The sequence below is a fragment of the Microtus oregoni genome, unplaced genomic scaffold (genome assembly GCF_018167655.1).
Source record: "Microtus oregoni isolate MIOR12 unplaced genomic scaffold, Mior012 000074F_ref0000038, whole genome shotgun sequence".
Lineage (NCBI taxonomy): Eukaryota > Metazoa > Chordata > Mammalia > Rodentia > Cricetidae > Microtus > Microtus oregoni.
In genome coordinates, this window is record NW_024544004.1 from 6,551,223 (window position 1) to 6,579,212 (window position 27,990).

The following is a 27,990-nucleotide window of genomic DNA, read 5'->3' on the forward strand; positions in this document are numbered from 1 at the left end:
ATCAGATAGAATATAAGAAGTAATTTCCATCTACTCAATTATGCAGAGATGTGTTTTCAGTTCCAGGATGTGACATGTTTTAAAACATCTTTCATGTGCTACTGAATAGAATGTATCCTTTGGAGGTTGGGTGGAGTATTCTGTAGATACCCGTTAAAGGGCCAATTAATTCTGATGTGGCTTCTTTATTTTTTTTGTCTAGATTACTGGTGTATTGTAGAAAGTATTGTACAGAAATAAACTACTATTAACTAATTGATAATAGTCTATCTTTAAATTATTAGTAATATTTTATGAAATTGTTTGCATCAGAGTTTGGTAAATATATGTTTAGGGTTCTTTTATTTTCTAGGTTAACTGTTCCCTTGATTAGAATAAAGTATCTCCTTTATTGCTTCTGATTAGTTCTAGTTTGAAGCCTATTCTGTCAGATATTGGTTTCCTGTTCCTATCCTTTTACTTTTTGGTGGCTCATATCTTTAAAACTATGATGTGATTCTTGGAAGTAACTGATAGGTGGAGGTTTCTTCTCCATCTGTTCAGAGAGTCTGTATCTTTTGATTAGAAAACCAAGGCAACAGATGCCTAAAGTTAATACTGAGACATGAGTTAATAGTGATCATAATGTTGTTGGTATTTATGTTGTTTGCTTTCTTGGTCATAGAGTTAAAAAAATGATGGGTTTGATTTCTTTTCACAACCACTCTTCTTGTTATTTTTAGTTCAAAATATAGCTTCTAATGCTTTTTTAGATTTGGTTTGTTGTATATAAGATTGTTTAGAATATTTGCATCTTGGAAAGTTTTTCTGTCATAATGGCAGATAGTTTTATCTGACATATTAGCTTTATCTTAGTCGAGGCATGCCATCATAGTCTTTTAGGACTTCAAATGCATTCTTCCAGGCTCTTCTCACTTTCAAAGTTGCCATCAGGAAATCAGCTGTTATTCTGGTGAGTTTTTCTTCTTTTGACTTACTTTATCTCCCATACAGGTTTCAATGCACTTTCTTTATTGTATATAGTTAGTGTTTTAACTGCAATATGCTGTGGGATTTTCTTTTCCATTCTTGTCTATTTGGTGTTCTGTGTGCTTCTGTATCTTCATGGGAGTGCCTTGCCTTAGTTTGGGGAAGTTTTCTTCTAAGATCTTAAAGAGCACCTGGTCTGTGCTATCGACTTGGCAAACTTCTCCCTCATCTATGCCTATAATTTGAAGGTTTGGTTTTTTATGATGTCCCACATTTCTTGCATATTCCTTCCTTGTGTTTTTGTAAAATTTTCATATTCCTTGCTTGTTTGATCTAGAGCCTCTACTTTATCTTCAAGTCCTGATGTTCTTTCTTATGCTGCAGTCATTCTACTTACAATGCTTTCCCCTGAGTTTTCTACTTTAGTTACTGGTTTTTCATTTTAGCTTCTGTCCTCATCAATATTTCTATCTCCTGGTGGAATTCTGTTCTCAGGTCCAAGGCGGTCTTTGTCATCTTCACCAATCTTATGTTTGTGTGTTCTTGGGCATCACTCAAGCATTTGTTCTCCTTCAGTTCTGTCTCTTTAACTTTAATGATTGTTTCTTTTTGTCTTTTTATATTCCTGGGATTCTTCGCTGAAGTCTATGATTGCCATTTTAAATTATGTGTCCTTGTCCTGGGGCTCATCTACATAGTTCTCATTAGCAAACGATTGTCCAGGTCTGATAGAATTGGAGAGAAGATACTGGCTTTATCTTTCATATTGATTTGATTTTTGCAATGAGATCTGGGCATATGGACTCAATCTGTTTTTTTTATATGCAAAGAGCAGATTGGGCTAAAATAGAACATTGTGTACATGTTGGACCTATACGTTGGAATAGATAGGGAGGAACAAAGTCTGCTGGAAACAGTGCACTGGGTTGCTGTATAGGATGTTACTACTGGTTCAAACCTTGTGTGTAGCTGTAGATATGACTGGATGGAAAGGTTTGATGTGTTATTGGATGGGACTTCTGGGTGGTTCATGGCAGAAGCCTAGAGGTTGTTTGACATGCAGACATTGGTGGTTAGACGCGGCTTGGCCATAAGTGTGGATCTCAGGGATAAATCTGGTGTTTGCAAAGTCTTTGTGTCAGGGGAGGGCCAGGGACTATCACTGGTTTAGAACCTGGGGAAAGGTGAGTGAGATATTGATGGATGGAGAGGATAGATGCTGTGTACCTGAACTATCCTTCTTTATCTCCTTTCATTCATCTTATTCTGGAGTCTACTTTGTCTGAAAATATGGTAGAGAAAACTGCTTGTTTCTTCTTCCAATTAGCTTAGGATACTTTTTTCATCCTTTAAGTTTCAGGTGGCTCCTAACCTTAAAGGTGAATTCCTTGTAGACCACACAAAGATAGCTGGTGTTTCCTTATCCAAGTTGATTATTCTGACTAAGAAGCAGATACCACTGGTTCTTAAAGTTATTATTGAATAGTGTTGTTAGTTTCAGTCATTTTGTACTGTTGATATTTGTGTTCTTAGTTATAGACTGTGTTTCAGATATTATAACTTCATTTACTTTCTTTCTACAGAAATTTTTCTATGCCTAGGTCTATCTTCAATTTAGTAAGTTCTAAAATATATAACAGACATTGTATTACACAAAATCAAATCTGTCATATATATGCATATATATGACATACATATATATGTTGATATAAATTCTCATTTATACATGATATACATATATATGTCATACATGATATACACACATACAATGCACATGGCACCATTCATTATAAGTAAAGCTTGGTACTAATCCAGATATAGAAACTCAGTGATTGATCAGAGAAAGCATGGGTCATCCATACAATCAAAAACTAGTCAGTATGAAAGTTGGCAATTTTCTCACACCGACTGTAACATTGATAAACTGTGAAACCCCAACATTAGTTAGCTGATGTGGTGACTCCTGCTTCTAATAGCAGCAGTTGAAAAGGATCAGCAGCAGAATTGCCTCTAGATAAAGGCCAGAGTGGGGAAATAGTTCTTGGCCAGCCTGAGATACAGAGACATAGACTGTCACAAAAAATGAATAGTTAAATGTGCTAAGACAAAATACCACGGCTTGAATGTAGATACACATCTATCTTTAAGTTTGGCGTATAACTCCATAGGAGGGGTATTGCAAAAATTATCTACTCTTTGCTTCAAGTGGCTTCCTGTTTTCATTATGAAATTTAAGGCTGTGACGACAACCTGGATGGCTAAATGTGTGTGGCCAAAGTTCAGTGTGAGTGTTTAAACAGTGGTAAAGAAAATCTTAGATGGTGTGTGGATTATCAGCCTGCAAGTAAATGTTGACACAGAGCAAGTCCAGCTGAGTTTGATCAGAACACTCCCTGCAGGAGATTTCCTGGTCAAAAGTCCATCTGCTCAAAAAAGAAAACCCTTCTCCCCTGCTACTGCCCCCCACAGGGGATAATCTTCCAGTCCTGAAGAATCCATCCTCGTGATGTTCTGTGTTTCTTTGCAGTTGCCAGGTGTCCAGAGTCACCGTTGTGATGGCCAGCAGGCGTGCCAGCCGGCAGTTAGGTGGCTTTGTTTTGGCTACACTAGCATGGATCCTGTGCAGTGTCTCCATGGGCCTCCCGCAGTGGCGAGTGTGGTGTTTTCGGGAGCCCATGGATTCCAAGCCCAGAATGACTTTAGTGGGGATGTGGAAAGTCTGCATTTACCACCAGGAAGGCAATTCCAACATTTCCAAAGTGTGTTACAAATATACCTACCAGGACAGCTTCATCCCTTTGGATATTCGAGTGGCTCAACACCTGCTACTAATCTCCAGCTTTCTCGGCATGATTGCCACAGTCACTGTCATTGTGGCTCCTTGGAAAATTTACTCAGCGACACTCCAGAAGAAAGCTACCTACAATCTATTCGTCATTCCAGGGATTCTGAACATTGCTGCTAGCGTCTTTGTCTTCTTTACCATCTCGTATAATTATTTAGCCATCATTCGCGAGGATGGAATTGCCTTCCCCCCATCTTTCCGCACACCCTCCATCCCAGATACCCAGAAAGTTGGCACTGCTTTAGCAATGGCAACCCTTTCTTCCTTCTTATTTCTAGTGGGTGGCACAATTTTCCTTTCTTTCACTCTTCCCCGGCGCTCCCGAATGTGTTCTAACATTGGAATATAACTTTTGAACTTGCATAGACTTTAAAATCCAAAATCGCAGGGAGTAATCACAAGTATTCTTCAGATACCTACCTAAAATTTCCAGATTTCACACCATGCAAGGGTAGACAAGTGGGCATCCAGTTATATTTCCTGCTATTTTTCATTGATTGGCTTCTGAATTTTCAATAAACAAATTCTTGCCCACTTAATCTTATGTGTTTTGAATTTTAATTACTGTTTGCTATAGGTAATTAATCTGAGAATTAGTAGATATTTCCAGTGGCTGTGTCAGAGGAGCAAAAGGTGGAAACTGAAGTTCAAGGTGGCAGCCAACCAGGAGGAAACCCCTCTGATGGATCAATCTCAGTTGGACAAGGCCCAGAGTCCCTGGACCCTGAAATGGCTTTTGGTTCTGCTGTGCCTTTACATGTTTGCTGCTGCAATCTTTCTCGGGTATCTGGTATGGAGTGAATGGAAGTGGGGAGACTCATACTGCCTGTAGTGTAGTGTATTTATCTCAAGGAAACATCCAACTCGACAGGGCATATTTTTCTCTTTTATTTTTTGACACAGATTTCTCTGTAGTTTTAGAGCCTGTCCTGAAACCCACTCTGTAGACCATGCTGACCTCGAACTCACAGAAATTCACCTGTCATTGCCTCCCAAGTTTAGGGATTAAAGACATGTGCCACCACCGCCCGACACTCTACCTGGCAGTTTTATCTGTGGATTGTCATGAGGATGATTCCTCCCTAAATTGTACTGTCTAATTGGTAATAATAATGTTAGCTTATATAGAGTTTTGATGAATGAAAATAAATACAAAGAAATGTTCCACAGCTGAGGCCTATGAGTTTCACCTAGAAGCTATACAGATTGTAGCTTAAGTTAATGACTAAGAGAAACAATTGATTCCCAGGAGCCAGGCTGGCTCAAACTACTTTAATCTTAATGCTGATAGATACAGTCATAAGTTTTGGTGTACATCACTAGTTGAAACAAAGCCTAAAAATAACGTCAGGTTAGATCAGATGATTTGATCATAGTTTCAAGATGCAAAACCCTAGAAAAAAATCTAAGGTTCACAAGGGCACATAGCTAAGGTCAAAAATCAAAGCAGCTCACTTTTTACTGTTTGACGTACTTTCCTGGCTAGGATTGGTTGAAAATTTCTTTTTTTTTTTTTTTTTTTTTTGGTTTTTCGAGACAGGGTTTCTCTGTGGCTTTGGAGCCTGTAATTTCTTATACCTATTTCTGACCTCAACCTCCTGTTATAAAACAAACAAACAAAAACTATTAATGAGTGTGTATGTACACTAATGATTAAATGTACAGCTGATTGATTCTTTTTAATATATAAAATTTAGGTTTGCTATTACTTTAAGATTCTGGATATGTCTACCTTTCAAGATTAATAATAAACTAATTGACCCTATATTTGTAACTTCAAAATGCAGCTTGCTAGTAAAAAGCTGACAATACCTTACTTGCCCACATGTTTAATATATAACAGGTAGCTTGGTTATGAATGTATGTGGGTTCATGGGATAATTTGTTTTTCACATGTCATATATAAAATGTTTAATCCCATAAGGGATATGGAGAACAGGATGGTTTTTACTGTTTGTTTAGTCTTTACTGTAATCATTCACTGGAAAAACAGAATGTAACCACAGTGTAGCTTTTATATTGCCTGACAGATTTTACTAGGGTATATAAATTGTAAGGGAAAGAATAGAGATATAGTTAGATCAAGTGAAAGTGGGCTAGGAGAAAAACATCAAGAATGAGAGAGTTAGAAAGAAGACATCAAGAATGAGAGAATTAAAAAGGAAATATCAAGAGTTAAGTTAGTTAGAAAGAAGGCATCAAAAATGAGAGAAGGAATAGAGAATGTGAAGAAAAGAATAAAGAAAAGGTTTGAAGGAAGTGTATATGAAAAGAGTGTGTGAGTGGCTTCTTTTCCCTAACAACCTCAGATAGGAAATTCTAGTATTTGCTGATGCTGTAGATTCCCTTTGAGCTCTGTGTTTCCTGGAGGCTCTCTGCCCCCCAAGTTGTGATAAGATACAGAAATGAGTGTAAGAATATAATGACCCCTTACATCATCCTCTAAATCCATTAAAATTAAAGCAGGCCTGATTCCCAAGCCATACAATTGCAACTCTCCACTAGATATTTCCAAACAATGTTAAAGACTGATATAAGGAATCCACACAATGCTTTGGTCAAAATACCTGTAAAAACTTACCATATTTCCTTACTCCCTCCTTTCCTCCTTTTGATTTTTCTTTTCCAACAGTTTTAAAATTTGAGACATCTCATCTTTTATTCTCTTTGTATTCAAATTTTATTATATACAAAACATTTTCAGACTATCCTATACTTAATTAGCTTAACATGTATTCCTTGTTACAGTTACATATTTTTAAGCCTTTTCTTGTTGTGAGACATTTCCTAGGGAGATGCAAAAGAAAAAAAAATTACTCAGAAGAGAATGTCAACAGAACAATGAAACAATCCTAACTAGGTGTAACTTGGATGAAATGGACTAACTTGAGGGACTTTCCAAGGAAAGCTCCATACTAAATTCTTGAAATAAGAGGTCATTTTTCCTGGAAGTCCGAGGTCTAGCACTAGTGGCAAGTGAGTAATGTTGGCAGGATCTTAAGATTGCTGATTATCTTGTAAACGCAGAAGGCAAATGCTATGTTGGACTTGCTTTCTCCTTTTCAGGTAGTCCATGACCCAAGTCCAGGCAATGGTGCTGCCCATCTGTACAGGATCTCTTCTCACTTCAACTCAACTATTTAAAATAACCCCTTTAAGGCATTCCTGTAGTACTAGGGACGGCGGGGCTGCATCCCCAGCACCCAGCCGCCCCCACGGCTAGCTTTACCCAAAATAATTACACGGACACTGTATTCTTTTAAACACTGCTTGGCCCATTCTCTTCTAGGCTAATTCTCACATATTAATTTAGCCCATTTCTAATCTTCTATGTGTAGCACCCCAAGGTGCGCTTACCAGGAAGAGTCTAGCCTATGTCCATCCTGTGTCGGAGCTTCATCCCGGGAGCAGGGCATGGCGTCTCTCTCAGGCGTCTGCTCCAGAGAGGAGAGCTGTCGAGACTGAGCTCACATCCTCTTCCTCCCAGCGTCCTGTTCTGCCTACTCCTCCCACCTATCTTCCAACCAATAAAATGGGCCAAGGCAGTTCCTTTATTAGCCAGTGACCTTCCTCCACCACATTCCCACAGGTTAATGAAATCTAGACTGTGTCTCACAAGTGTGTCCCAAAACTTATTATATATAACTCTAGAAATATAGTGTCTAGGTCCTCTGAAATTGACATTGAGTACAAACTATCATACCTTAGTAATATCGATACTATAATGAGTCTGAGTTAAGTGAAAAATACCTAAAAATCCATGGGATACCAGGTGGTAGCAGCATACACCTTTAATCCCAGCACTCCAGAGGCAGAGGCAGGTGGATCTCTGTGAGATTGAGGCCAGCCTTACTACAGAGCAAGTTCCATGACAGACAAGTCTGTTAAACAGAGAAACACTGTCTCAAAAAACAAACAAAAATCCAGGGGAGATATATTCTAATAAAGGAAGCAGTTTTTCCTAATGATTCTCTGGATTTCCTTGGTTTCTCTTGTTGTGTGCCCCTTCATATTTCTGATTTTGTTAATTTGGATATTGTCTCTCTGCCTTTTGTTTAGTTTGGATAAGGGTTTATCTTGTTGATTTTCTCAAGGAACCAGCTCTTTGCTTCATTGAATCATTGTATTGTTTTCTTTGTGAAGATGGATACTAAAAAGAAATCCCACACTACCTCAGAATTGAGTATAATAAGGGGTTATTTATTTAGGGCTAGACTCACAGAGCACAGTCCTCTGCACGAACAGGGAACAGGAACCAAATCTAGCAGCCGGAAGAGAGAGAGAATGTGTGCTTTACATCAGCATTTAAAGTATAAGAAGTCACGCCCAAGTGGTCAGGTAACTTAAAGGCTATTGGATGTTGGATTTCCTACAGCACCCCCCTTTTGTTTAAATAAAAGAGTTCTAAGCCTAACACAAAATTATATACAATAACAACAAATATCAGGTATAAAAATTAGATTACAACCAGCATAAACAATATCAAGCAAAAAACATGTGATAAATGTTTCAAAAATTTTTCTATCCTATGGCGTTTAAATCTTTTATTATAAATAATTTAGCCAAGTCAGGAGAGGAAAGTAACTACAACTCTCTAGTCTTCAAGACCATTGAAGACCCAAGAAGGGAAATAATATTACTTGAGTACGCAGGAAGTACAATCAAGCAACTTCCAAAATGTGCAACAAATAACAGAGATAATTGGCTACCTGGGAAATCACCCAAAGTCTCATTTGCAACATTAGAGCAAGCAACTTTGGCTAAGGTCTACAGTAATTGACAGACCATTTTCAGAGGCAGGAAAATTTTCAAAACTGTCTTACCCTATCTTGGCAAAATTTCACGGTCTTTTATCTTGTATCCTGCTTGTCCTGTCTGGACATAGTGAATTTTGTCAGTGGGTGATGCATGGGCAGTTCCTTGCCCAAAGGCCAGTTTTTCCAAGAATAAAATAACCTCCATGTGGAGTGTCTTCAGTAACCAACAATCTCTTGGGAACAGATCGGTGCTGCCAGGAGCAATAGTGTCTCACATCAACAGAACCCTAAGTTATTTAAATGCCATATTCTGCAGCTCTTTGAAGTGGTTGAAGATTACCTATCTCTACAGAATACATTATCTATGTATCTAAAGAACCTGATTAGTCTAACTATAAGTATGACAATCATGGATGATTGCTGACTTGTAATTCTTAATACATATAATACTTAACGACCAACACTTCATATTAGAATATTAAACAATCTTTAAGCAACTGTGCAACAAATGAGGACAGCGACCTCAAAAATGTAAAAATTGTATAAGTATCTTGAACAGAGGTAGAAATGTATATTGCATTATGATAAATATATCCTTAAATTGTGACAATATACAAAATGTCTTTAGCAGAGGTAGAAGCATGCATGCATACAATATGACAAAATAACTTTGCCTAGGTATACAAATATTGTGGATAAAAATATGAAAACATTCACTATAATTTAAGTTTGTATCAATATACAAGAATCTATACCAATGTAAATTGCCTATGAATAATAGCTCACAAGCATTTACTCTATTGCTCACTATTATTATTAGTGTGAGTAAGATAACACTAATTTGTTATCCCATCCAATTTCCCTTTTTAAAAAAGAGATCCATGAGCCTACATAATTTCACTCCAACCCCTAACCCTATAACAATTATAATCAACCCCTAAATGATGTCTCTAACCCTGAAGACAAACTTTGTTGAAAGAGGGGATGTCGTCTTCGAGAATTACTTCCAGTTGTCATGGAGGCAATGTTCTTTCTATGGGATCCTGTGAAAGTGAAATGATGGTTAAGTTTCAGGATTACTGTCTGCCAATGTGTTCAAATGTATTTCCCACTTTTTCTTTTATAAGGTTCAGTGTGCCTGGCTTTATATTGAGATCTTTGATCCATTTGGACTTGAGTTTTGTGCATTGTGATATATATTGGCCTATTTTCATTCTTCTACATGTTGATATCCAGTTGTGCCACCACCATTTTCTAAATATGCTTTCTTTTGTCCATTTAATATTTTTTGCTTCTTTGTCAAAAACCAGGTGTTCAAAGTAATGTGGATTAATATCTGGGTCTTTGATTCAGTTCCATTGGCCCTCCTTTCTGTTCTTATGCCAATACCAGGCTGTTTTAAGCACTGTTGCTCTGTAGTAGAGTTTGAAGTCAGAGATTGTGATACCTCCAAAAGTTCTTTTATTGTACAGAAATGTTTTGGCTATTCTGAGTCTTTTGCTTTTCCTTATGAAGCTGATTTTTTTCTTTCAAGGATTATGAAGAATTTTTCTGGGATTTTGACAGACATTGCATTGAATATGTAGATTGTTTTTGGTAAGCTTTCCATTTTTACTGTGCTAATTCTGTCTACCCAAGAGCACGGGGGATCTTTCAACTTTCTGGTGTCTTCTTCAATTTCTTTCTTTAAAGATTTTAAGTTCTTGTCATACAAGTCTTCCACTTGTTTGGTATAATTGCATATAGTCTCTGAGTATTCAGTAGGGTTTTTCTGAGGTTCCTATTTGGAGTTCTGGCCAGAACATTGCAAAGTACACCATTTCTTCTAACCAAGTTGGAAACATATTGAGCAGCTGGTACTGAAAACAGGTCTTATAGTAGCATTTTCAGCAGCATGATGTCACATCAACCAGGTGGATTCATTGTTGTGGGGCCCCATCTTCCTTCTAGAAACTTCAAAGATTACTGCAGGACAATTCATCATTGTGGAAAACTTAAACATTATTTATATAGACATATATTCAATAAGAGGTATGATAGAGACAAAAATAGGTATGAAGAAAAATAAATTTTTTCTAAATTCTTTCTTCTTTCTGTTCCATAGCAGACACCTCTTGATATGAGATAGAAACTCTGAATTTTTCTTTTAACAACATTCTTGTATTTAGAGAAGGACAGATGTTGTAGGGAGTGGGGCCCCTTGTTCCAACCACCTGGCTAGCTTACACCTGAAATAATCACACAGAAACTGTATTAATTAAAACACTGTTTGGCCATTAGCTCTAGCCTCCTATTGTCTAACTCTCACAACTTGATTTAACCCATTTCTATTAATCTGTATTCACCACGAGGTTGTTACAGAGGAAGATTTAATATGTTTGACCTGACGTCTCCATGGCGGCTCTCTCTGCTTTCTTCCTCCCAAAATTTAGTTCTATCTTCTCTGCCTACCTAAGTTCTGCCCTATCAGGCCAAACAGTTTCTTTATTGATTAACCAATGAAAGGAATACATAAATAGAATGACTTACTACACCATTTCCCCTTTGCTGTTTAAACAAAAAGGAAGGCATTAAGTTTAACATAGTAAAATTATATATAACAAAACAGTTATCAAGCAAGAATTACAGTTACATTATTTATATCTATTTTATCTTTTATCATAACTAAGGAAAAATATAACTATAAATTCTTCAACTCCATCAAAGACTCCTGAAGGATATGTCACCTAAGTAAACAGGAAGTGCATTGTAAACAACTTCCAAAACTCTACAATTGACAGAGACATCTCGCTACCTGGACATTCACCCAAAGATCTGCTGTACTGTTGGGCATCTGTCTTCAGTCTACAAGCCCATAGTATCCAGCAGACTCTTCCATGAAGCAGGAAATTTCAAAGACAGTTCAGTCACTTTCTTCTGTGTCCTGCAGAATATCTTGCAGACTCTTTCATGAATCAGGAACCCCAAAGGATTATCTCAGCTTTTGGCAAGTTCAGCAGTCATCTCTCTGCAGGTTCTTCATGTCCACGTTATGCAACAGTCCAGGCAAAAGTTTCTTGCCCAAATGGCTAACCAACTCCTTAAGGAGACTCTTTGATGTCCATCTTCCTCACGAAGTAGCTTGGTGCTGCCAAGAGCAGACATGTTTCATTGTCATGAAAAGTCCTAAGTTATTAAAACATTTTAAATGCTATATTCTTTAGTCTTTCAAAGATATGAAGGAAGAATGCCTATTTGAAATATATTTATGCTCATATAGAAAATCTAACATGACAACAAACTTGGCTATTGTAGATGATTATCTATTAACCTATATTTCTTAATTATACATTGCATTTTTAAATGAGCTACACAATCACAATACCTTAATTGAGATCAGAAATACATATACATATAACAAAATTGACCTTAAACTTGTATCAATAAATCAAGATTTATACCAATACAAATTATTCATATCTATATTATATCCCCTTTAAATGTAAACAAACAGTTACAGACAATATTTGGGATTATGGGTGTAGTTTTTTTCTCTCTAAACTTCTTCCTGCTGTATGGGGGCACTGTTAATCAGGTCGTTCATGGTATAACCTGTGTGCTAGGTTCATCTCAGTCAGCAGTTGAGTGAAGTAATTTTCTAAGAGTGTTTCCAGCAACTTTTCAGGAGGGTCTGGTGATGTGGGAGTGTCATCTATGTGCTGATTTCATTGGTTAAATAAAGAGACTGCCTTGGCCCTTTAATAGGACAGAAAATTAGGTAGGTGGAGTAGACTGAACAGAATGCTGGGAGAAAGAAGCTGAGTCAGGCAGTCGCCATGATTCTCCTCTCTGAGGCAGATGCAGGTTAAGAATCTCCCTGGTGAGCCACCAGCTTGTGGTGCTACACAGATTGTTGAAAATGGGTTAATCAGGATGTGAGAATTAGCCAATAAGAGGCTAGAACTAATGGGCCAAGCACCGTTTAAAAGAATACAGTTTCTGTGTAATTATTTCCGGTAAAGCTAGCCAGGTGGCGTGAAGCAGCCCACCGATCCTATTACTACAGTGTGGTCTATCAGATCATATTGGTCTAGAAGTAATCCACAGAGCCACTGTCCAACTCCACAGCCAGCTTTGATTTTTAAGTGAATCATAACTATTATTCTAGCTTATGTTTAGAGATTCTTACCCTCAGATGACCTGTCCTCATAAGTCATAATTCTCTTTCCTTGGTGATCATATCTAGATAATTACCTTTTCCTCCTTAGGCATCAAGATGTCCAGGGTCTCTTGACTTTTTGAAGATGAATATTTTCCTGCAAAGACAAGAACAGACCACTGTCCCAACTAGTATGATGTTTCCTTACCACCTGATCGTTTGTCATCTCTGTGGATGAGCCATCATTTCTTTTTCTCAAGAGATTTCTCTTTTTCAAACCAAATCTTTATTACTTTTGATGATAGCCATAACTTTTTTTCTCCTGTTGAAACAAGAACAAAACCCATTCCCCAACATAGCACATTTTCTGGTTTCCATTGTAAGCTCAACACATCCTTGAAATACACCAGGTTATTTAATTCAGAGGATTTTTCTGTCACCCAAAGTCTCTCTGCTGCTGTTGTTTCTTTCTCATTAGCATCGAGAAAATTCAAGTCTAATAAAGCATTATATGATCTATTTCTAGAGGTATTTTCCATTTCTTTCTGTTTGTTTAACAAATCCTTTTTAGTTAGATTTGATCTTTCGATAACTGCCTGACCTGTAGGATTATTTGGTATACTTATAATATGCTTTATATTATAATAAGCAAAAAAAGGCTTCATTTTCTCAGAGACATATGCTGGACCATTATCTGTCTTTATTTGTGCAGTTATACTCATGCTGGCCATAACTTCTATTAAATGTGTGATTACTGAATAAACCTTTTCTGAGCTCAATGTAGTTGCTCATTGAAAAACTGGGGGAGTGTCAATGGTATGGTGTACATATTTTAATTTTCCTAAATCTGCAAAATGGAACACATCCATCTTCCAGATTTCATTCTTTTGAGTACCCTTGGGTTACTCCCCGCAGGCAGCAGTGTTTGGTTAGGGAAAGTGCAAGTAGGAAATCTCTTTATAATCTCCTTGGCTTGTTCTCATGTAATGGAAAACTCTTTTTTTAAACCTTTGTTAAACCTTTGCTATTGACATGATGTTCCTTATGAAATTTGCAGGCCTTCAACACATTTTCAATCAATAATTGATCAATTTCTGCATTACCTTGTGCTAGAGGACCTGGCAGAGCTGTAAGCATTCTAAGTTGGCATTTTCAAAAGCCAGAGGTTCAATAAGTATTCGTCTAGCATCTGGGTCTGTTACTTCTATTCTTACAGCCTTAGTTAATCTTTGCAAAAAAGTCATTAAAGGGTTCTCTCTGACCCTATTTAACCCTGGTATACGATTCACTTAGTTCTCCTAGTTCTTGAATCCTGCCCTAAGCATTTAAGGCTGCTTTGTGGCATCGGGACAAGATTTGTTCATTGTAAAGAGCTTGAGCCTGTGGGTCAACATAAGTGCCCCGCCAAGAATCTTGGGAAGCCTCAAGGCCTTTTGCTTCTCCCTGTTTTTCTAAAATTTTTGCCTCTTCTCTGAAATGACATTTCCAAAACAGATGGGGTCTATCATCCAGGACTGCTGAAACTAACTGAAGTCAGTCATGTGGGGTAGCCTGCATTCTAGAAGCTCATGACATTACCATCTTATTAACAAATGTGGAATGCAAGCCATAAGTTATTGCTGTTTACTTAATTTTTTTTAGATCATTCCTATACATATCCATCTACTTTCTTTGGATGCTTTTGGACATTTAGAACTTAATGATTGTCAGAGTAGATTGCAGGGTAGGAAGCTAAAACCCTGGGTGAGTCATCTCTTGCAGGTACTAGCAATGTTAAATCTTGTCCTTGTCCCATCTTTCCCTGTTCATCAGCTCCAAAAATTTCCTCAATTGTTTAAAATCTTTCTACTACTGTCTTTTGTAAAGCCTGAATCTTATGGCCTGTATATGTTTCTAAGTTTCTAGTGATTTCATTGAGGAACCTAGCCTCTGGTCCTCATTATGCACATGTGATTCCAAAGCCTGAAGTTTTTCCCTTAAAGATAACATCTCATCCTTGGACATTATTTGGACAGCGTGCATATTGCCTTCCTGGAGAGATATTCTATCTGCTAAACTTTCATAACTTTTTAACAGATTTTGATTGTCAAATTCAATAGTATGATTTATTTCAGGTATTTTTTTCAGTACCCTTTGACATAGATAGAATTTTGTTTGTTGAATAAATGTTGGCTTTTTGAATAGTATTAATATTCTCGAGTAACTTTTGATTTTTGATGGTATTAACCCTGTCAGGTAGCTGCTCATTATAAGTCTGTAAAGACTGTATCATTTCTAAAAGTTCCTCCTTTCTGACTCTGTTATCAAACCATTTTCTTAAGGATATATGAAGAAAAAACTGAGTCCCAGTATCCAATACATAGATGTATCACATAACCATATAAGTCTTGCAGAATATAATCCATAGTATCATCAAAAAGGTTACTAAAATTTTCCATGGTAATGTTGTCTGCAATTATATAACTTTCAAGTTTATTGATTTATTAATTAATAAAGTATTTATTTGTGTAATGATGTCCAGTAAATTGTTTTAGGTGTAATAATCTTTATTGTCCAGCAGGTGTCATGGTTACAGAGTTGCGACTAGCAGGGGCACAACTGGTGGCACCAAGAATAGTCTTGCAACACTTTTGTTTTCTGCCGTGGTGCTGTTTAAATACGTAGAAATATGCTTTGCTTGACAAATTAAATCAATTCCGTACATGAAGCAAGGAGCCCAGAACTCAGGAGCAGGGAGCACAAATCAGAAGATGTGCAAGTCAAAACATACCAGGGAATGAGGCAGTGTCGGGGAGAAATGTGTGTGAGCTTGGGAAATTACCAAGTTGTCACATGCACTTAGCACCAATGTGCTGGGGGGAGGGGGTTGCAAAAAAAAAAACAACACTTAGTTGGTGAAAGAAAGCCAAGCAGGAAGGGGTGGGAAATCTTGCCTATGGATGTTTTGGGCCTTTTAGATGGGTCCACCTGGTAGGTGTGTAGTTCGTGTCCATGTGGGGTGCCAGATGAATATGGATGCTTAAAAGAAATCCCACACTAGCTCAGAATTGAGTATAATAAAGGGTTATTTATTTAGGGGTAGACTCACAGAGCATAGTTCTCTACACAAACGGGGAACAGGAACCAAATCTGACAGCCAGAAAAGAGAGGGAATGCCTGCTTTACATTGGCATTTATACTATAAGAACCCATGCCCAAGTGGACAGGTAACTTGAAGGCTACTGGTTGTAAGATTTTCTACAGTATCTTTGTTTCTATTTTAATATTTTCAGTCCTCAATTTGATTACTTCCTGTTTTCTACTATTTTGGGGTGAGTCTGTTTCTTTTTGGTCTAGAGCTCTCAGGTGTGCTGTTAAGTCACTAGTGTGAGATTTCTCCACTTTCTTTATGTAGGCACTTAGTGCTTTGAACTTTCCTCTTAGCACTGCTTTTATACTCCACAAAATTGGGAAATGTAAATGAAATGGACAATTTTCTGCATAGGTACCACATTCTAAAATTAAATCAAGACTAGGTAAACAATTAAAATAGACCTATAACTGACAAGGAAATAGAAGCAGTCATCAAAAACTTCCCAGCCAAAAAAAAAGCCCAGGGCGAGATGGTTTCAGTGTAAAATTCTACAAGAACTTCAAAGAAGACCTAAAATATATACTCTTGAAAGTGTTTCACAGTAGAAACAGAAGGAACATTGCCAAACGTTTTATGAGGCTACAGTTATCTTGATACCCAAACCATACAAAGACTCCACAAAACAAAGAGAGAGAGAGAGAATTACAGACCAATCTCACTCATGAACACAGATGCAAAAATAATAAAATACTGGAAAACTGAGTCCAAGAATATGTCAAAAAATTATCCACCATGATCAAGTCAGCTTGATCCCAGAGATGCAGGAATGGTTCAACATACAAAAATATATCAATGTAATCCACCATATAAATAAGCTGAAAGAAAAAAACAATTGATCATCTCATTAGATGCTGTAAAAGCCTTTGATGAAATCCAATACCCCTTTATGATAAAGGCTTTGGAGAGAACAGGAATAAAAGGAACATATCTAAACATAATAAAAGTAATATACAGCAAGCTGATTGCCACCATCAAATTAAATAGAGATAAAGCAATTTCACTAAAATCAGGGACAAAACAAGGCTGTCCACTCTCCATACCTATTCAAAATAGTTTTTGAAGTTCTGGCTAGAGCAATAAGACAACAAAAGAAGATCAAGTGTATACAAATTGGAAAGGAAGGAGGCAAACTTTCACTATTTGCAGATATTATGATAGTATACATAAGTGACCCAAGAACTATACCAGGGAACTCCCACAGCTGATAAATACCTTCAGTAGTATGGCAGGATACAAGATCAACTCTAAACAATCAGTAGTCCTTCTATATGCAAATGATAAAGATGCTGAGAAAGAAATCAGAGAAACATCACCCTTCACAATAGTCACAAATAACATAAAATATCATGGGATAACACTAACCAATAAAAGGAAAGACTTATTCTATAAGAGCTTTAAGGCTTTGAAGAAAGAAACTGAAGAAGATACCAGAAAATGGAAAGATCTCCTATATTCTTGGATAGGTAGGATCAACATAATAACAATGGCAATCTTACCAAAAGCAATGTATAACTTCAATGCAGTCCCCATCAAAATCCCATCACAAATCTTCACAGGCCTTGAAAGAACAATACTCAACTTCATGTGAGAAAAAACAACCTCAGGATAGCCAAAATAATCTCGTACAATAAAGGAACTTCTTCAGGCATCACCATCCCTGACATCAATCTCTAATATAGGGCTATAGTAATAAAAACAGCTTGGTACTAGCATAAAATTAGACAGGTTGACTGATGGAATTGATACAAAGACCCAGATATTAATCCATAAGCCTATGAACACCTGATTTTTGATAAAGAAGCTGAAATTGTGCAATGGAAAGAACAAAGTCTCTTAAACAACTTTTATTGGCATAACTGAATGTCAACTTGCAGAAGAATTTAAATAGAATCATATCTATCCCCATGTACAAAACTCAGGTCCAAATGGATTAAAGACCTCATTATAAATCCAACCCCACTGAACCTGATAGAAAAGAAAGTGGCAAGTAGCCTTCAATGCATGAAAAGGGAAGATTACTTCCTAAATATAACCCCAGTAGCACAGACAATAAGAGCAACAATAAGTAAATGGAACCTCCTGAAATTGAGAAGCTTCTGTAAAGCAAAAGACACAGTCAATAAGACAAAAGGTAGCCTACTAGAGAGTGCCTGAACTGGCCTTGACCGATAGTCACACTGATGATTATCACAAACATCACCATAGAATCTCCATCCGGCAATGGATTAATACAGAGACAGAAACCCACATCAGAGCACTGGACTGAGCTCCCAAGGTCCAGTTGAAGAGGGGTAGGAAGGAGAAGATGAGCAAGGAAGTCAGGACCACTAGGGGTTGGTCCATCCACTGAGACAGTGTGCCTGATCTAATGGGAGCTCACCAAATCCAGCTGGACTGGGACTGATCGGGCATGTGCGCAAACTCAACTCTGAATGTGGCTGACCATTAATGGGGGCTGACTGAGAAGCCATTGATAAAGTCACCAGGACTTGTTTCTACTGCATGGACTGGCGTTTTGGGGCCCTAGTCTATTTGGATGCACAGCTTCCTAGGCCTGGATGTAGGGGGACGGGCCTTGGACTTCACACAATACAGGGTATGCTGCCCTTGCTTAAGGCTGGAGGGGAAGGGAGGAGTATGAGTGGGGGAGCGGGAGGGGAATAGGTGGAAGGGGGAAGTGGAAATTTTTGAATGAAAAAATAAAAAACAAATTTAAAATGTAGCCTATTAAATAGAAAAAATCTTCACCAACCCCACATCAGACAGAGGACTGATCTTTAAAATACATAAAGAACTCAAGAAATTTGAATCAAAGTTTTAAATAATCAAATTAAAACGTGGGGTGCAGATCTAAGCAGAGAATTCTCTACAAAAGGATCTCAAATGGCTCAAAGACATTTAAGGAAATATTCAATATCCTTAGCCATCGGGGAAATGCAAATTAAAATGACTCTGAGATCCATACACCTGTCAGAATGGCTAAGATCAAAACCACCAATGATAGCTTAGGCCAGAGAGGATGTGGATTAAGGGGAACACTCTTTCACTGCTGCTGGGAATGTAAACTTGCAAAACCACTCTGTAAATCAGTATGACAGTATATCAGATAATTGGGAATAATTGGGAATCAACCTACCTCATCATGATCCAACAATAACCAAAGGATGCTCTATCATACTCCAAGGACATATTTGTTCAAGATGTTCATAGCAGCATTATTTTTAATAGCCAGAAACTGGAAGCAACCTAAATGTCCTTCAAGTGATGAATGGATAAAAACTGTGTGGCAATTTATACATTGGAGTACTACTCAGCAGAAAAAAAATGACATATTGAAATTTGCATGCTAATGGATGGAACTAGAAAAAACATCCTGAGTGATGTGACCCAGTGATGGAGGAAGGTCATTGGTTGGTTGGCCTGATAGATTAGAACATAGGTGGGTGGAGTAAACAGAACAGAATGCTGGGAGGAAGAGGAAGCGAGCTCAGATGCCATAGCTCTGCTCTCTGAGGCAGATGTGAAGCTCCGATCCAAGACGGACATAGGCTAGAATCTCCCTCGTAAGTTACCACCTCGTGGTGCTACACACATTAATGGAAATGGGCCAAGCACTGTTTATATGAATACAGTTTGTGTGTCGTTATTTTGGGGGATAAGCTAGCCAGGCGGCTGGGTGCTGAGTGGCAGGAATGCAGTCCACAGCTCCTTCAACAACCCAGTCCCAGAAAGGTAAGCATGGTATGTATTCACTCATAGGTGAATACTACCTCTAAAGCAAAGAATTACGAGCCTATAGTCCATGACCCCAGAGAAGCTAAGAAATAAGGTAAACCCTAAGAGAAAAAAATATAGATCCTCCTGGAAAGGGGAAATAGACAAGACCTCCTTACTAAACTGAGAACCTGGGGATTGAGGGAAAAGAGAGTGCACAATTAGAGGAGAAGCAGAGAAGGGGAGAGGGGTGGAGAACTTGAGAAAACAGGGGAGTCAGTATATCAGATAATTGTTATCTCTTCATATCTTCTTAAAATAGTATTTGAAGTTCTAGCCAGAGTAATAAGAAAACAAAAGGAGATAGGGGAGATACAAATTGGAAAGCAAGAAGTCAAACTTTCTCTATTTGCAAATGATATGATAGTTTACATAACTGACCTGAAAAATTCTACCAGGAAGCTCCTACAGCTGACAAACACCTTCAATAACATGGCAGGATACAAGACTAACTAACAAAAATCAGTAACCCTCCTATATACAGATGATAAAAGGACGGAAAATGAAATCAGAGGAACAAAATCACCCTTCACAGTAGCCACAAATAACATAAGATATCTTGGAGTAACTCTGACCAAACAAGTGAAAGACCTGTATGACAAGAACTTTAAGTTCTATCATACCTATAGCCACCACAAAATTCAAGTCCAAATAGATTAACATAAATCCAACCACCCGGTACGTCATAGAAGAGAAAGTTTGAAGTAGTCTTGAACACATGGGTACAGGAGACCACTTCCTTAATATAACAACAGTAGCACAAACACTGAGATTGACAATTAATAAAATGGGACCTCTTGAAACTGAGAAGCTTCTGTAAGGCAAAGGACACAGTCAGTGAGACAAAAACGGCAACCTACAGAATGGAAAAGAATCCTAAGTAACCCCACATATGACAGAGGGTTGATCTCAAAATACACATAGAGCTTAAGAAAATAGATATCAAAGTAATAAATTATCCAATTAAAAATGTGGTACAGTTCTAAACAGAGAATCCTCAACAGAAGAATCGCAAATGGCCAAAAGGCACTTACGGAACTGCCCAGTATCCTTAACCGTCAGGGAAATACATATCAAAACAACTCTGAGATACCATCTTACATCTGTCAGAATGGCTAAGATCAAAAACACTAAGGAAAACTTATTCTGGAGTGGATGTAGAGTAAGAGGAACACTCCTTCATTGCTGGTGCAAGTGCAAATTGTACAGCCACTTTGGAAATCAGTATGGTGATTTTTCAAATAAGTGGGGATCAATCTACCTCAAGACCCAGCAATACAACTCCTGGGCATATACCCAAAGGATGCTCAATCATACTACAAGGGCATTTGCTCAACTATGTTCATAGTAGCATTACTAGTTATAGCCGGATCCTGGAAACAACCTAGATGCCCCTCAACTAAAGAATCAATAAAGAAAATGTGATACATTTACACTATGGAGTCTTACTCAGTGGTAAAAAATAATAATAACATCTTGAAACTTGCAGACAAATGGATGGAACTAGAAAAAAACTACCCTGAGTGAGGTAGTTCAGACACAGAAAGTCAAACATTGCATGTACTCACACATAAGTGGATATTAGACATAAAACAAAGGATAACCATCTTACAGTCCATAACCAAAGAGAAGATAGGAAACAAGGAGAACCCTGAGAGAGATATACATGGATCCTAAAGGAAGGGAAAGTAGACAAGATCTCCTTAGTAAATTGGCAGCATGGGGGAGAGTGGTAAAGGACTGGAGAGGGAGAAGAGGTGTAGATAGAACATGAGAGATCCTGAAGGTCTAGTTGGGGGAAGAATAGAGAGGGAGAGTAATGAAAGAGATACCTTGAAAGAGGGATCATTTATGGGGTTAATGAGGAGTCAAGTGTTCTCATTTATAAAGAGGTGATGGGAGACTGGTCCCATGAGTGGCAGTGGTGGGTCACCTGAGTCCTTAGTAGGTTCCCTGGTGGGTGGCCAGAGGCCTTGGTGGGAGACAGACAATAGATATGCCAAACAGAAAGAGTTTGGGTATAGAGTTCATTTAGTGGGTTATGGAGGGGAAGGGAAAAGGAATGAGAGAAGAGGAGAAGGGGGAGACAAGTGAGAGAGAAGCTGCCTCTTCAGAAGGGCAGAGAGACAGACAGAGAGAGAGAGAGAGAGAGAGAGAGAGATAGAGAGAGATGGGAGACTGGAGAGGAGGAGGGAGATCTACTTGCCTCAGCAGAAATGGAGGAGGTTAGGAGTGGGTGAAGCTTGTCTCTTAAAGGGACAGGGTACCCAGGTGACAGACCAGGCCAACCAATTACAATACCTTTTTCTTATAATAAAAAGGCAGGGAGTTAGGCATAGTAGGTTGAGGGAATTGGGATGGTGAGTTCTCAAGACTGCTTCCTGTTTATTTGTATAAAAGATTTTCTGGGGGGGGCAAAGTTAGCTGAGTGCTGGCCATTTTACTCCTCTCCATGATTCATGGTGTGAAACTGTCCGTTGGACCTGGCAAGGTGTTTGTAGAGCAGAAGTCAAAGTTAAGTTTAGAAAGAAAACACATTTTCAGGACCAGGGAACTAAGAGGGGTGATCTTACCTGTTTAAGATAAATCTTTCAATTTCCCTCCTTGGAACTCAAAAGAATTCTTTGAGTTTATGAAAACATATGTTTTAGACAATACATTATATAAACAGTAGCATATTTATGTCAAAATGACAATAACAGGTTTTTGTACAATGAAAAGTATCTTTAAGAATATGAAAGGCAGTATGAGAGAGAAATTCGGTAACTTGTATTTTTCCTCACACCTTTATAAATTTACAGGTACACACCTTAATAACTTGCATTTGTATATCTTAAAACACCTGTTATTTAGAATATATTAAGAAGTCATACTGAATTTTTTTTTGGTGAGGTTGTCCTTTTAAACTGACAAAACATCTCAGCTGTCAAACTGCATCAGAGATCTTTGAGAAGGATAAATTTTTACTTGAGTTACTATTTTAAAAAAATGACAGAAGACTTACTCTATTCGCTACCTAGAGCCTCTCCTCGGCATCCACCATGGTCATAGAGGGCAAAGGCATCAGGACTCTATTTTCCTTCTGCTGTTAGAAGCATGGCCTCCCAGACTTCAGAAGATCTTGTGGATTATCATGGCCTGAGCAGCTAAGACAGTTGATTCCATTTGATTGTTTGTCCACATCTGTAGATTGTCGGTTTAGATGAAAGGTACTTTGCCCAGTAGTTAGTGATTTCACTTGATGAAGCAAATTGTGGATGGACATTGTTATGTGCCCCATCTGTCTTCTGTCTTCTTGGGAGGAAATAGAGTGCTGCTGATAGGAGTCAACTTATCTCTGTGTAATGAAGTCTTTTAATAATTAAACATTTAAATGCCATAGTCCCCAGATCTCTGAGCATATGAGGGCTGTTTATTGGGTATAGATAAGTTATGATTACAGTATTGAATCTGCCTGGAGAGCTGGGACCAAGCTTGACTTTACTGGTTTTAACAGGTACTATTTATACTTGTGAAAGACAAAGAAGAAAAATTGGTGATATGCAAGATATTCATCAGAATGGCTATAGTATAGGGCCAGTTCAGACGCCCTCTCCTCACCTGCTCAAGGAACAAGCTGGGGACATCTCCTTGGACACCTGGGAATCCCTCTAGAGTCCAGTCTCTTGCCAACCCTCAAATGGCTCCCTTAATTAAGATATATACTTCCCTGCTCCCATATCTACTCCTCCTACATCCCAACTGTCCCATTCCCCCAAGCTCTCCCCATCTTCCCTTTCTCACTTCTCTCTCCCCATCTCCCCTTACCCCCGTCCCACCCCCACCCCCAAGCTCTCAGTTTTTTCCTGGAAATCTTATACTTCCAATATCCAGGAGGATAACTTTATCTGGAGATGGACAGAGATAGAGACAGAGACCCACAATGGAGCACTGGACTGAGCTCCCAAGGTCCAAATGAGGAGCAGAAGAAGGGAGAACATGAGCGTGGAAGTCAGAACCATGAGGGGTGCTTCCACCCACTGTGATGGTGGAGCTGATCTAATGGGAACTCACCAAGGGCAGCTGTAGTGAGCCAGACAGGATCGCCATTACAAGATGGCACCGCCATCCTGTCTTGTTGGAAATAAACAACTCCATATTTGGCTATGGCTTTGAGAGCTGTGCGTTCCCCGCTTCCCGCATGCATGGTGGATGAGGATCCTTGAGCCTATCCCGATGCAGTCTGGTGTCAGCTGTTGGTGGCAGCCAATCACAGGGCGACCCATGTGCCAATTCCCTATTTAAGCAGCTGCCTAAGTGACCCCCCCCCCGTCCCTTCGCTTCATGCTGTCTCTCCCCTTAGCTCCCTGCCCCTTCGCTTCATGCTCTCCCTGCCCTTCGCAACCTGCCCCCTTCGCTTCACGCTGTCTCTCCCCTTAGCTCCCTGTCCCTTGTTTTCTTGCCCCCCTCTTGTTTCATGCTCCCCATCAATCAAGGGTACTCCAGTAAAGCGTGTTCTGAGTAGAATCCTGATGTGGTGGTCATTCCTCGTCGCCGGACGAGAGGTCTGCCACAGCCAGCTGAACTGGGACTGATGGAGCATGTGATCAAACCGGACTCTCTGAACGTAGCTGATGATGAGTGCTGACCGAGAAGCCAAGGACAATGGCACTGGGTTTTGATTCTATTCCATGTACTGGCTTTGTGGGAACCTAGACTGTTTGGATCCTCACCTTCCTAGACCTGGATGGAGGGGGGAGGTCCTTGGTCTTACCACAAAGCAGGGAACCCTGACTGCTCTTTGGACTGGAGAAAAAGGGGGAGGCTGAGGGAGGAGGGGAGGGAAATGTGAGAAGGGGAAAAGGTGAAAATTTGTAATAATAATAATAATAATAATAATAATAAAATGTAAAATAAAAAAATATATAAACACCAAAAAAGCAGAAATTGTTTGCAATAGAAGCTTAATCGTAAAATTGACAATAGTGGAGGACAGCTTAATCTGTTTTAAAGCAGGTTTGGATTACAGATACAGCATTTTTTAAGAAATTTATGAGTACATACCAATTTAAAACATGTGACTTATTGTTTTCTTAGTCTGGAATGAGATAAAATGAACAGAGCATTAAAACATTTAACAGCAGGCAATACATTTATACACAGTTGAATTTATGATTTGTACACATATACAGAGTTAAAGCTAAATTATGTTAATACATAAAGTGAACTCAAAAGTTCCATGCATGCAAACATTCATATATTAAACAGAAGTTGGGCAAAGTGGTTGCTTTGATGGGCCCTACTGTAGCATGCCACTGAGCAAAACACACAAGTACTATGTAACAGAGTTAATAAGAGGAATTTAGAGATAAAAACATGAGTAAGCTACGAGACTAGACAAGAAATACAGTAAAGATGGTGACTTGGTTACCTAACCTGTCCTTAGTCAAGATGGCAGGACTCGGTCACCTAACCTGCCCTTAGACAAGACGGTGGTGAGGTCATCTGACCTGCCCTTAGTCAAAATGGTGGCTGTCACATGTTATACAGAGAAATGACATTTTCAGAGCCATGGCAGCAATTTTAAACAGATATAAATAACAAGAGAGACTTAGAGGCCATGTAGAATGTGCATTTAAAAAATTATATTTGTGTGGCCACATCATTCACACATTCTTTTAGACATGAAGTAGAAAGGAAAATTACTCAGTGCTGCCAGACACTGGGTACCAGCCACCATGCCACCATGCCACCAGCCACTGTAGGGAGTGAAGTCTGGGCGTGGAACAGTTGTCTCGGATCCAGACAGTTTTGCAGGTTACAGCGGGACCAGCATCTGTAGTGTGGCAAAGGCAGAAAAGAAGGAATTGGAGCAAGAAAACAAATATGAGAAAGAAAAAAGAGCATTTACAGGAGGGAACGTAGAGAGAGACTGGCCAAATCACACACCAATGTTATCATTTATGAAGTGGTGGTGGTGGTGATGGACTGATCCCACGAGGGGTGGCGGGGGTCACCGGAGGCCCCTACAGGTCCCCTAATAGGGGCCTGAGGCCCTGATGGGAGACAGACAGATTGGCTATGCAGAGAGAGTTTGGGTATAGAGTTTATTTGGTGGGTTATGGAGGGGAAAAGAAAGGAGAAGGGAAGAAGGAGTGAAGGGGTGACGGGGAGAAGGGGGTAGGAGAGACAGAAGCAGAGGATGCCCCTCCAGAAGAATGGCAGACAAAGACACAGAGACAGAGATGGGTGGGGGTATCTGGAGAGTAGGAGGGAGATCCACTTCCTCAGTGGAAGAGAGTGTTGGGAGTAGGTGAATCCTGTTTCTGAAAGGGACAGGGTATTCAGGTGACAGACAAGGCCAACAGATTACAACACCAGGCACTAGGGCAATTCCCGGAAATCCACAAGGATGGCCTCAGCTAAGAATCTAAGCAATACTGCAGAGGGTACCCTGTAATCAGCTTGATAATTACATTAATTGTCATCATAAAACCTTCATCCACTAACTGACGCAACCAGATGCAGCGATCCACAGCTCAGCATTCAGCCAAACTCCTGGAATCCAGTCACAGAGAGGGAGGCGCAAAGGGGCCAAGACCCTGCATGATAGGGGAACCCACAGAAACAGCTGACCCAAGAAAGTGGAGGCTGACTTCAGACTACATCTGGGGAAACTGCATAAGACCAAACTAGGTCTTCTGAATGTGGGTGACAGATGTGTGACTAGGGCAGTTTGTGGGGCCACTAGCAGTGGATCCCGTATTTATCCCTAGTGCATGAACTGGCTCTTTGGAGCCCATTCCCTATAGAGGGATACCTTGCTCAGCCTAGATACAGAGGGGAGGTCTTGGTGCTGCCTCAGGTGATGTGACAGACTTTCCTGACTCCGCATGGGAGGCCTCACCCTCTCAGAGGGGTGGATATGGAGTAGGGAGAAGGTACGTGAACCAGGAGGACAGGAGGTAGAAGGAACTGGGACTGGTATGTAATATATGATTGTTTTTAAAATAAAAACACAGACTAAGAGAATGGAGGCTAAAACAGGAGCCAGTCTTCTGCTGCATCCAGGAAATACACCCTAATATCAACTGTAGACAGTACCTCAGCATAAAAAGATAGAAAATGATATTCCAAGCAACAAGACATAAGAAGCAAGCCAGTGGTTTTGTTGAATCTAGAAAACCATTTCTTTTGTATATTCCTGATTCCTGCAGTATACAGGTTTTTTTTTAGTTTTTTTTTTATTTTTTAGCCCCCTCCTCCCACCTTTCTCCCCCTCCCCCCACTCCTTTCCCCCTCCCTCTCCAGTCCAAAGAGCAGTCAGGGTTTTATGCCCTGTGGTAAGACCTAGGACCTCCCACCTCCGTCCATATCTAGGAAGGTGAACATCCAAACTGGCTGGGCTCCCACAAAGCCGTCACATTACGTAGGATCAAACCCCCGTGCCAATGTCCTTTGTGTCTCATCAGCCCTCATAGTTCGCCATGTTCAGAGAGTCCAGTTTTATCCCATGCTTTTTCAGTCATAGTCCAGCTGGTCTTGGTGAGCTCTCAATAGATCAGCTCCACTGTCTCAGTGGGTGGGTGCAACTCTCGTGGTCCCGACTTCTTTGCTCATGTTCTCCCTCCTTCTGCTCCTCATTGGGACTTTGGGAGCTCAGTCCAGTGCTCCAGTGTGGGTCTCTGTCTCTATCTCCATCCATCACCAGATGAAGGTTCTATGATGATATGCAACATATTCGTCAGTATTGCTCAAGGATAGGGTCATTTCAGGTTCCCTATTCTCAACTGCCCAAGGAACTAACTGGGGACCTCAGCTTGGGCACCTGGGAGCCCCTCTAGGGTCAGGTCTCTTGCCAACCCTAAAGTGGTTCCCTTAACTAAGAATTGTGGTTCCGTGCTCCTCTGTCCAACCTTCCTTTATCCCAATCCTCCTGCTTTCCCAAGGCCCGACCTCCTTCCCTTCTAACTTTTCTCTCCCCATCTCCCCTTACCCCCAACCCACCCCACCCCAAGATCCCAATTTTCTCCCCGGCAATTTTGTCTACTTCCCTTAGCCAAGAGGATAACTATATGTTTTTCCTTGGGTTCCCCTTCTTACTTAGCTTCTTTAGATTCACCTATTGTAGACTCCGTGACCCTTATTTATGGCTAGAAACCAATTATGAGTGAGTACATCCCATGTTCATCTTTTTGGGTCTGGGATACCTCACTCAGGATAGTGTTTTCTATTTCCATTCATTTGCATGCAAAATTCGAGAAGTCATTGTTTTTTACTGCTGAGTAGTACTCTAATGTGTAGATATTCCATACTTTCTTCATCCATTCTTCCATTGAAGGGCATCTAGGTTGTTTCCAGGTTCTGGCTATTACAAATAATACTGCTATGAACA

The 27,990-nt window shown here is 39.4% G+C and overlaps 1 protein-coding gene across 1 annotated transcript; it reads left to right on the forward strand.

Moving 5' to 3' along the window:
- The first annotated feature begins 3,524 nt into the window (after nucleotides 1–3,524).
- Nucleotides 3,525–4,163, forward strand: LOC121441326 (claudin-34-like). The gene has a single exon (XM_041642456.1). It carries the CDS (start codon nucleotides 3,525–3,527, stop codon nucleotides 4,161–4,163), a length of 639 nt encoding a protein of 212 aa, XP_041498390.1.
- Nucleotides 4,164–27,990: the final 23,827 nt, after the last annotated feature.